General features: G+C 42.5%; 2 protein-coding genes across 3 annotated transcripts; one reads left to right on the top strand and one right to left on the bottom strand.

Annotated features, from left to right (window-relative positions):
* Positions 1 to 5135: 5135 nt before the first annotated feature.
* LOC124189901 (cGMP-dependent 3',5'-cyclic phosphodiesterase-like) lies at positions 5136 to 9649 on the top strand. The gene is made up of 14 exons (XM_046582412.1): positions 5136 to 5669; positions 5770 to 5901; positions 5972 to 6222; positions 6426 to 6535; positions 6753 to 7056; positions 7160 to 7385; positions 7478 to 7665; positions 7756 to 7884; positions 7964 to 8099; positions 8174 to 8291; positions 8361 to 8504; positions 8576 to 8601; positions 8672 to 8817; positions 8891 to 9649. Exons 1-14 carry the CDS (start codon positions 5553 to 5555, stop codon positions 9024 to 9026), a joined length of 2163 nt encoding a protein of 720 aa, XP_046438368.1. The 5' UTR covers positions 5136 to 5552; the 3' UTR covers positions 9027 to 9649.
* A 12-nt stretch (positions 9650 to 9661) lies between these two features.
* LOC124189907 lies at positions 9662 to 11262 on the bottom strand. 2 transcript variants are annotated; one of them, XM_046582417.1, is made up of 7 exons: positions 11109 to 11262; positions 10957 to 11006; positions 10681 to 10891; positions 10500 to 10610; positions 10300 to 10422; positions 10079 to 10225; positions 9662 to 10016 (listed from the first exon to the last, which is right to left on the bottom strand). In XM_046582417.1, exons 2-7 carry the CDS (start codon positions 10990 to 10992, stop codon positions 9829 to 9831), a joined length of 816 nt encoding a protein of 271 aa, XP_046438373.1. In that variant the 5' UTR covers positions 10993 to 11006; positions 11109 to 11262; the 3' UTR covers positions 9662 to 9828. The 2 variants fall into 2 exon arrangements, with proteins under 2 accessions (XP_046438373.1, XP_046438374.1); XM_046582418.1 differs by having other exon boundaries at positions 10957 to 11255.
* Positions 11263 to 11644: the final 382 nt, after the last annotated feature.

Here is an 11644-nt window from a genome sequence, read left to right as displayed (position 1 = left end):
TGAAATACCCAGTGTTTTGGGGTTTTTTCTCATTTCATCCGATTTCATCACCGTCGTTTTTAACCAGTATGGTCAAACGAACTTGTTTAACGGTTCTTTGACCTCTTTCCGGTGCCCGTGTGCAATCAATACTTGCACTACACGAATAAGAACATGTATATTAACACTATTATTTCTATACAGGCGTCGTATCATAGGCTACACGTGTAGACGCGACATGTTCTGCAACCAATCGAAACAGTGACGTCAAATTCACGAAGTAGGTAATACTGATTAAGAAATTGCGCTGGGAAACGAGGGGGGGGGGGGCTTCTTTCACCGCAATGACCACGACGACAAGGTATTCCCATCCTTAATTCCAGCTTAATTCAAATGGGAATGAATCGTTAATACCCTTATCTGTCACGGCAAAAGTTGTGCAACTTTATACCCACACCGCCACTAAGCTGATTACTAATCGGGGCGGATGAAGCCGCTCCTCCCCAATCACGAAAATGTCGTGAATGACGATGACTTGAGTTTCTCTCGTTCTATTACCATGTAGTTACACATAGCGCCTGTAAAAAGCGATGTTAATACTACTCTTCTTTTTTAAAATTGATCATGCTTATAGCCTATTCTTCTTCGTACAATTTTTATTTTCGACATGTTTTTTTTTTGTTTGTTTTTTCTGCATGTGACAGTCAGGTTGATGTCACGAGGTGATGTGTTCCCACGGGCTCCTTTTATATTCGTCTCCTACGTGTAACCTGGTTGCATGAGTGGGTGACTATGGCATGTTTTTCTTTTTCCAAGGAAGCAGACGGGGGAGGAAAGAAAAGAAGATTAGATGGATCACAGTCGTTTCATCTTCTGAGAGGCAAGATACAATATGCATTATATAAAAGCGAAATCTTGTCTCTCTCTTTTTTCTCTCTCTCGAATTTAAGCGCACTTCTATTCAATAGATCCTCTCGACATTTTTTAGATTGGCTCTATTGAGTGTGTGTGTGTGTGTTTTGTGCACACAAACGATTCTCTAGCTTTAGTTGAACCAAGAATTTCCATATTGGCGTTGCGTAAAAAGCCATACAACGGGTCCCAAGTCTTCAGGTTCACTGGGTTGCCAATGTCTCTATACCCTTTTAAACCTTTTCGACTTTTTTTTTATCCATCGCCCTGTACAAGTTTCGCTCGGAAAATTTCCAGTTTCTTGATCAAGTCAACTTGGGAGCCACCGGGAGAGATTGTTGTCGATGCTCCAAGAAAACTTGTCCTTGCACATTTTAGGAAATTGTTCTTCTAGCTTTCTGTAGAAAGACGAAAGTAAAATGGTCGCTTTTTTGAAATGTCATTTTGACTCTCTATTACCGATTGATTCGTTCGTGAAAACTTTTCCCCCCATCCGGTGATTATTACTTGACGGTGTTCATCCGAGGATGTTGTATAGTTGTTAATGAACACACGTCTTTCTTTTATGCTGCAGAGCACCTAGAGTTGGTAGCCTACCGTTGGTATTATACCAGCTATATGGCCGAATATTTAAAGCTCGCGTGAGTGGAGAAAGGAAAGTTGGAAACATGGCTCCCGGTGACGATTGCGAATTGCATTGTGACGAACAGATGAGCACATACTCCAGCAGTGCTGCCAGTGAGCTCCCAACTGATTTTTTTTTGGGTTTTTTGTCTCCGTCCGGATACAATGAAGGATGAAAGGGGGGAGGAGAATGAACTGAGACTTTCAAGAGCGGAGTAGGATGTTGCGTTCGCAATCAAACGGACAGTATAGTGCAGCTAGCAGCTATGAACGTAATAACAAACACAGGATCATTACACACTCACACTGCTGGCTCTTGTGCTCACGCTGCTCTACTGATTCGTCCCCTGAAACACTGGGAAATTAATTGGCTTAGACGAGCAGGGCCGGGAAAGAGGCGATCGATAGAGTTGAACAGCAGCAGCAGCAGCTCGTCTTCGTTCGTTCACCAAGAGAGCTATAAGGGGGGGGGCTGAAGGGAAAGGCCGTTGTCAAAGTGAAGCCACTCCTTTCCTCTTCTTTCCCAAGACACGTATATTGCTTCAGCTAGATAGCAAATGCCTGGCAGCAGACACTCGCTACACATATATATGTGTGTAGACTTAAAAGGGGTGGATGCGTTATTAGATTGTATAGCTACTGGTTTAGTATATAGTACTGGGGGGGGGGGGGATACAAGAGCAGCTGAGTTGGTTAGTGTCGAACATCCTAGTCCTCGTGCCATATCTCGATATCGGGACACGACACAAAAGCGGATCACAAGCCAAAAAACGAACCTACAGTGCAGTAGGCTTTTCACCTTCATTGGACGGGCTTTATTGTTGGGAATCCAATATATATGCAGCATCGACCGATCTTCGGAAGGAAGGAAGAAAAACTTGATATTTTTTTGTTCCCTCCCAAAGCTCATCAAATCGCCTTTCATCTTCGTCATTCTCCACCCCTTTGACGGTCTTTATCGATCAACCGAAAAGCTGTCGGTTAGGTCCATCAAGCCGGAAGGACCGACGGTGGCACTTTCGCAACTGTCGGTCTAGAAAAAAAAAAGAAAAACAGAAATTGCCGTCTGATAAACTCGTTTACTGAATTTCCTGCTCTCAGGCGACCATCTTCTTTCCTTTCCATCCGGTTTATTATCATCATATGTGCATTTTTGGGCCACCGTCATGGTAAGGGCCAATCCGCGAGGCTCACTGTCAACTGCACAACTGGCAGCAATCTCGAGAGAGAGAGAGAGAAAACCGATAGAGAAGCAGATCGATATGAACCCCGCTTCAACTGTCAAGACGCCATCAGATGAAATAACATTCATCGCTCCACCCCACCACCCGCTAAAGAATGCCAAAGATTGCTTCGGCATGATAGGCGGCCATTTTCTTTGGTACATAATGGTGAGGAACGGCATCCCCAATCTTTTTTGATTTATCAACGCAAGAGAAAACGACGAGCGGACACAATTGGCCGAGGTAAAAAGAAGATGGAGAATAAAAAAGCCGAGGCTCGACTAAGTAACTATAAGTAATGACCCGTCTACTCTATCACGCTAGTGTGAGAGCTAAACAAAAAGTGTACGACGATTCCCGTGAAAAATGGGGATCGTTATCGGGACGGTGCTTTTCCAAAGAACGCAGCCTATATATGCTTCGTGTGTCGGTGTGTTGTTGCTGGGAATATAATAACTAGCTCTACTTATTTACTATTAGAGCAGCCGGCACGTTGCAATCGCGATAGGGTCATCGTTCTGATGGAAATCGAATCAAAATGACGACGCGCCGTCTAAATGAATTACGTTTGTAAAACCAAACGGCGGCAGTCATTTGAAGTTTTATTTATTTAACAGGCTCAAACCCACACGGGAGAGAGAGAGAGGAAAACCAAACATGACGTGTGTACGTTTGCCCAATGAATTTAATGCTCTCCGATGTATAGTAGTAGGCCGTACTACCAGCAGCAGTAGTAGCAGCAGCCGCGTGATGTCATAACCTCGAACGGCTCGCAGAGCGCACGCTCTACTATCAACGATCGCGTGTGCTCTCCCGACCGACCGACCATCAACCGACCGACCAACCACCAACCGACAAAAAGATGTCGGGACCACACCACTTCCATCCTGCCCCTTAAGATTGTACGTGTTGGTGCCGGAAGAGGAGTCTTATATGCTCCAACGGAACAATATCAGTATAAGAGGAGAAACAAAATAATAATATCGGACCCCATGTTGATCAATTCTAGATGGCGGGACAGGTCTGGCGTGCACTCGACGTAATCACTGTAAATCAAACGGACGGGGGAAAAAAAAAAAAATTTCGTGAAAGCAGAGGCTGTCTACGTAGGTTGCAAGAGGATTTAAGTCATACGGCCTCCTTTCACTACTTTTGTTCTTACCAAGAATAAAGTTTGGAGTGGTGCGGATGGTGGGCAGGGTGAAGTAAATTGCTCGCGCATGAAAGCACATGATATACAGCAGGAGGAGCTTTTCATATTCGCCTAGGTAACCGCGCTCAATCTCTGCTTGCCGGCCAAGAATGATGAACTAGACATTCCCATTTGGGTGAGCAAGAAGTAAGGAAATCAGATTTCGACGACTACTACTTCATCTCGATCTCAGTCGATATATAGATTTGTATTCAGCTCCGTTACGACGTACATATATAATAACGTTCAGTGCGAAATTTTCGGGAGCCGAGTTTTCCTTTTTATCCCGCTTCTCTCTCTCCCAAATTGAATCGATTGCTGGAGCGTGAGTAGTCTGGGAGCACTGTAGCGACTCGTCTACAAAGTAACACGGTACTATACGCTATACCTAGTGACTGAATCGGTGCTGGTAAAAAGAGAAAAAAAAAGAATAATAATAATCGATAAACCTCTCTCGCGGGGCTCAACAATGTATTACCGATGCATTACCAATTGATTTTTCTATTTTTTTCTTATTCCTTTGAAAAATGTTTCGCTCGCGACCATCAAAGGAGAAATCGAAAAGAGACTTTTCCTCTCTCGAGTCGCATCCTGCAGTCAGTCGGGGCCTTTCAGATTTTTTTTTTTCAAAAAAGCTTCCCATTTATCGCCTATTTTCAGGCCGATATTTCTTACCGATAACGTAACATCAACACAAACTTGACGGCCGAATAATGAGGATCGAATTTTGATCGATTCTTATTTTGGGCGCGCATATCATCAGAATTTGCCAACCGTTTGCGCTGGGTCGGAGCAGCAAATCGAATTGTTGTTTCAGTGTACACACATCTAAATTTATAACGCAGGCGCAAACACAGGCGAGCTATATAGCTTCACACTACTACACTCGCGTGAGCCTAATTGAGTTTTTGAAAGCTGATCCCCATCCATTGCTTTTCCATATAACATAGTAGTGCCAGTTATTCCCGAACCGACGTGAAACATATCAAGGGCCAACAACAACCAGGATTCTTATTCATCCATTTGTGCACTGACCGTAGTCTGCTGCAGAGGGCGGCGACGGCTACAACATAATGGGAAAAAGCCTTTCGTTCCCCAAGACTTGTCCGCGACGTTGACTTTTTAGCCGAAACAACAGAGACCCCAAGCGGCGAATTCCGTTGCCCGCTTGAAGTCACTGGCTGAAGGGGTTGGTGGGACGTCGTGTGGGACATGATGGCTCTGAGGGAGGACCCGACCCGTGTGCAGTGTGTAAAAATGGGCCCGGGCCTTTGAATAACATGCACGCCGAATTCGTAGGCTATATGTATACCGTGACAGTGGCGCTGTTGGTCGTCAGTCGTCGTAGGGTAGGGATATAAACAGCAGCGGAAGCACATTGAGGGCAGTCGCGGGGTAGTAATCAACTTTTTAATCTTGGCGGGCAAGTTTGACGATATTAATTACAGTGACCATTACGTCAGTATAGCAGCCAAGCTCCTTGCACTCTTTTCTCGATGTGGGAAATGAGAGGCTGATGGTGAAAATGCCAGTGTGATACTTTAGTAGTCGTTTTTAACTGGTGTGTTTGGATGCCACTCTCGTCTCTTGGTAGCAGCTTCCGTTGACTCATCAATTTTGAGATGGATCACTGCAATGATTTCGACACTGGCGACTGCACTTCACCGGATGCATTCAAACTTGCCGCCCGGCTCCAATTCCAGAGTGTCAGCAACATCCAGATCATCATCAATGAGCATGTACACCACCACAACCAGTTTGACCGTCTGCCAAACACAAAACCTTTGATTCAAGTTGTTTTACGGTTGTTTTTCTTTATTTCATTCTGGACATGCTTAGTTGGGAGAAGTCACCAAGGCACAAACAGTGTTCCATGCCTTTGCACCACCATCCCACGATGAAGATCCAAACTATGGTCTGACTGTCAGCGTCATTGGAAAGACAACATTGCCAGGGCCTGTCCAAATATGGGTAAGTTTGGCATGCACATACAGTAAAGCTAGAGATTTTTGTTCATCTTCTAAATTGTTGTTCCAATCAGAGCCAGGAGTATGGCAAGTTCATGAGATTATTGAATGATGACACATTCTGGATGGAAAAGGGTGGGTTGGATCCAAGCTCGCAAGGATCACTTGAAGGTTTACTAGACCAGGCTGTCTCAGACTGCATGCTTGTGCCGATTAAGAGGCCTGACAATCACCATTTCTTCCTGGTGGTGGCTCTTGTAAACAAACAAGAAGAACATGATGCTTTTGGTTCTCTAGATCTTCAGGCTGTGCATCAGTGCTTTCAGTAAGCTTATTTATTTATCATTCAAGCGTGATCCATGATCCCACTACACAGACGTCCCTCCCCCACCATTCTGACAGCTATTGTGATGTTTGTATTTGTCCATCCCTTTCAACTATTCTAACAATTCTATTGATCCCGTATGGCGACATTACGGCACATGGATCTCATTATATGACGTGTGTGTGTGTTTTGACCCTATGCAGGCAGGTCTTGGGGACGCTGGTCGGTGCCGTTGAACTAGAGGAAGAAAGACGGCTCCGAGTACAATGCCAATCACTGCTGTCGGTGGCCAAAAATCTTTTCTCTCACTTGGGTACGTGTTTCTTTAATACTTCTCTGACTTGCTTTTATATATATATAAATGTATATACGCACGTACACTCACACACACACACACTTCTTGCTATATGGCTGATGAGGTGTCGCACGGGGCAGGGCATTCGAGGATAACAAAGGCAGTCCACTCACACTCAATGTCTTTTTCCTTTTTCTCTCTCCCTCTCACTCTCTTTCATGTCGATAATCAATAGACGATGTGGATGAACTACTAAAGGAGATTATGAGCCAGGCCCGTAACTTGACCAAAGCCGAGCGTTGCTCGCTGTTCTTGCATGACAAGCAGCGCAAATGTCTGGTGGCAAAGGTTTTTGATGGGTCGTCATCCGCCGAGTCAGGACAGTGGAGCACGACCGATAGGCGCCAGCTCGATATTCCCCTTGATCGGGGCATCCTAGGTCACGTGGCTACCACGGGCCATTTACTTAATATCGCCGATGCCTACTCACACCCACTCTTCTACAAGGACATTGACATAGCCACCGGATTCAAAACGAGGTGAGTCTTTCTCTCTCTAATAAATCACTTCCACTTATGATCTACTACATTTGAATCATCACGATTGATATTGTATTGTTTTCTCCTGCCTCTGGGTTGACAGGAATATTTTGTGTTTCCCGATAAAAGATGGCGATGACGTGCTAGGCGTAGCGGAATTGTGCAACAAGACCAGTGCTCCTTGCTTTACGCGGGTAGACGAGGAATCGGCCATGTCCTTTTCCATTTACTGCGGGATTTCTCTCGTGAAAGGTCTCATGTACAAGAAAGTGCAAGACGCACAGCATCGGAGTCGACTTAGTAACGAGCTAATGATGTATCACATGAAGGTATCGTCTGGCCAAGACCTGAGGCGCTTTGGGGAAGCCTTTCTTTGTCTTTCTAAATCAAACATTCCTAAGTTGTGGTGCTTCTTCGACAGGTTTCGAACGAGGAAACGCTCAAACTACTTCACGAGGACAACATGCACAACATTGACAAAAACTTTTGCGAGTTTCAATTCGTGCCACGTTCAATGGAAGAGCTCCAGACGCCGGCCGCTGTGGTGGCCGTGTTTCACGATCTGGGTCTCATGGAACGCTGGTCGATAAATCAAGAAACACTCAGCAGGTTGTCTATTGACTTTGCCGCCATCTGCCGTGCGTGTTGAATCAACATTCTTTATCGCGTTATTGATTGTCTCTTTGAAAAATGCCGTAGGTTTGTCTTGATGGTGCGAAAAGGATACCGTGATCCACCCTATCACAACTGGATGCACGCCTTTTCAGTGTTCCACTTTACCTACGTCCTCATCAAGCGGCTCAGACTGGTTCAACAAGAATATTTGACGTAATAACCCCTCCTTGGAATATGATAACGCAAACATGTGGCTCAGCTACATATTACGTGGTTCTTGTTCAACCCTCAGGGACTTGGAGGCTTTGGCCTTGTTGGTATCGAGTTTATGTCATGACATTGACCACCGAGGCACCACCAATTCGTTCCAGCTGGCTTCCAACTCACTTCTGGCTGCCCTATACAGTTCAGAAGGATCCGTCATGGAGGTGTCAAGTTATTTTTCCTTTCATATTTTTAATTGAATTTATTCATTCCAATTTGTTATGCATATATCCTGCAGCGACATCACTTCGCTCAAACCATGTGTATTATTAATACTCTGGGTTGCAACATCTTTGAAAACCTGTCGTCGGGAGATTACACCCGGTGTCTTGATTTGATGCAGGATATTATTCTTGGTATTGAACATTATTTCCTTCCCTTAATCTGTTTGTTGTTATTACAAATATGTTTTCCCCTTTTCACAGCCACTGATGTATCGCATCACTTAAGCATATTCAGGAAATTAGAAGATCTCGCGACTTCCGGCTTCGACAAAAATCGAGCCGATCACCATCAGTTACTTTTGTTCTTGATGATGACCACCGCCGATCTTTCAGATCAAACAAAAGGTGAATCAAAGCAGTTATTAAAAAACTTTTTCATTACTCATTTTTCTTTTTTATTTCCACTCCAACAATAGATTGGAACAGTTCAAAGAACGCTGCGGTATGTTTCAAAACTATTTATATTGCCAGAAACTCATTTTTGTATTACAATTCTTCCTTGTTTTCTGCAGCTGCTCGTTTATCACGAATTTTTCTCCCAAGGAGATTTAGAAAAGAAAATGGGAAATCGGCCAGATGAAATGATGGATCGGGAAAAAGCCTGCATACCTACTCTGCAAATTCAGTTTATCGATGATGTCGCTCTTCCCGTCTACTCGTAAGTGACGTCCGAATCCTTATCAAATTTTCAGAACTATCATAAACAAAATTTTCCTAAATTCTATTTGTAGATTGCTTGCTCAACTCTTCCCGGAGCTGAGTGTGCTCGTCGACACGGTAAGCAGCAATCGTAAGAAATGGGTAATAACGCTAGAAGATGGTCACGTTGTTTCGCCAATGGAAACATTGACTAACGACAATGATTAATTCTCGCCAAGATGAATTACGTCATTCTAGTCCTTAATTCAATCACACTGAACTCTCACCCTTCTCCTTCGTCTGAATTTTTCAGAAATGTTCCACTCGTTCTTTTTTGGTTTTGTTTTACTTCACATAATTTCCTTTCGTGTGTGTGTGTGTGTGAGAGTGCGTGTGTGTGTGTGAATGACCGTATTATAAATGCGTCCGTCGTGAATCGGACGCGTTTGTACGACTGACCAACCAAAGAGATAATTTTTCTTTATGAACTTTATCAGCGCTGGTTGTCGTTGTCAAATCAATAGTTTTTTTTTCTTCGCGTTTCCAACCGCAACCGGTGCTTGTGCCAATAAGGAGCTTAAATACCTCTATTATCTTTTTTTTCTCGACCTCTTGTTGTTCTGTTTTTCATTGACAAAATAATCTGAAAAATGTTTAGCCGTTCGTATATTTGTTAGTCAGCACAGACAACCAGATACCCACTCGTTTCTCATCATTCGATCTATTTTACTTTTCGTGTACTTCATTTATTATCTTTGTCTCTCATGTACTTTAATAATATTAGCATATTATTATTTTTGAGTTAACCAATGATTTACCAAGAATTAATAAATGTCAATGAATATAAATAACCAAAGAGAATCTACTCGAAGAATGTATTCAGAATCATGTGCGTGATAATTGGTCGACATTCTTTCTCCAAGGAATGTTGACTTATAAGGTGCTGTTATGTACAGTCGCTAACCTTCTTTTTGGCACAATCCCTCCCTGAGTCATAACATGTGCGCTATTATAGGAATGCCGTCATTGGCTAACGATTTCGTGTCAGAACGAGAGCCGCGCTGCTGATGCAACACAGTAATATAATCACGACGCCTACGAAAATGTACGTAGAGGTCAGCAGCCAGAATGCGAACGAGAACAAGACGTGACTACAATATTTGGAATCGGATTGGTCATAATAGTTTGGTTCATACACACGATACACCCAATAGCACCCTGTTGGAAAAGGGTAGGTCAATTAACTTTCATTTCTTAACTTTCATTTAAGCAGACATTACCTGTAAAAAACCAGCAAATCAAGAAACTATTAATCAATGATTGAACAGATGCTGTTAGAGAGCTGTCGGGGACTTCGAGATCAGCCTGTCGGGACTGTTGCGAGCGAACTCTTAAAGATAGGAATTGCTTCAACAAGCCACATGCCCCTGTGTCGAATAATTTGAACGGTCATACGTTTAGGTGATAAAAAGCCGTTGAATTAATATAGCAAATATCTCACCTCCGACAATTAGGTAAATTGGAATGTGACTTTCAGCCGGACAATCATTGAAATAGACGGCTCCGACGACGAGCATACAAATTGGAATTAGAATCGTTACTCCGATAACTATCATCAGACCGACTATGTTGATAAATGATATGCTTTAGTTATTGAATGGGAAAAACGGAACGAAGGTTGTAGGTAGAAGGAAAGCATACTTTTTCCAAGCAGGAAGAAAAACAGATTTTTTATGAAATCGACGAAACCACGAGATGTTTTTCTAACCTCTCGTACTCGCCCAAATAACGAATCGTATGACGGAGGGGGAACTTTAAAACAAGAGAATCATTATTAATTCTTTTTCTTAAAAAATTGTTTTATTAAACATTTTGTTGGTACCATTAGGATCATTAATTTCTTCATAACTTGGAGGAGGTTGATGTGAATCCACTCTGGCTATTATTGTAGCAGGTGGAGGAAGAGGTGGTTCAAATAATCTCTGCTGTTGATTTAAGCCTTCCGGTGAAGTTTGTTCATCTGTAGCATTGATTGTGATTGAGGTGTTAATTTCATGAGGCTGAGATTCGGTAGGTGTTGAATGAGATTGCACCTAAATATTCATGAAAACGAATGACAGTTTGCTCATGCAAATAATACTGATGTTAAAATACTTACAGATTCATTTGAAATTGTAATAATTCTGTCATTCATGTTAAACAGAATGCCTGTAAGTAATGAAATAAAGTTTATCGCGTTAATGTTTACAACTGAAACTGAACCACGACGAGATATCGTCGTGTCACATAATAAAAGTGCCAAGTAAAAACCTCAGAGTTCTCTCAGGTTAGAAAGCAGTAAGACGACTGATAAATGTCCTTTTGTAACAACTAACAAAGTTAATAAAAAAGAAACTGCAAAATGCTTTCAGAAACGAAGACGTTGTAGGCTTGTTTAGGTTTGTTTGTTTTGTTGATTTATTTTTCGTTCTATTGTTTGTCGCTGTCAATAGATGTCACTTCGATTAACCAATCATATCTTGTTGCGGCGCGCGGGAGCGTTTCCTTAAGAACTGACCAGCTGCTTTGAATGTTTTTACTTTTTTAAAAAAATTTTGTTTTGAAATAATCTGAAAATTGATTTGCAGAATGGTATGGAATTCCATGGCAAAGGATTTCCATTTCATAGTGGAACAACTTTATTTTACTGAAAATATTGTGATTCGAATAAAATAAAATCCACAGTGCACTTATCTCTCAATGAATATCACCACAGCGCGTTCGATTCCTTGCCTCTTGCAATCGTAAAATATCCATAAAATTAAATTTCGGATAATGAAATAAATCACTTGTTTCTTGAGCAAATG

Source organism: Daphnia pulex, chromosome 3 (assembly GCF_021134715.1).
Source record: "Daphnia pulex isolate KAP4 chromosome 3, ASM2113471v1".
Classification (NCBI taxonomy): Eukaryota; Metazoa; Arthropoda; class Branchiopoda; order Diplostraca; family Daphniidae; genus Daphnia; species Daphnia pulex.
Note: the sequence above shows the minus strand (reverse complement) of the source record. Positions and strands in the feature narration are given on the sequence as shown.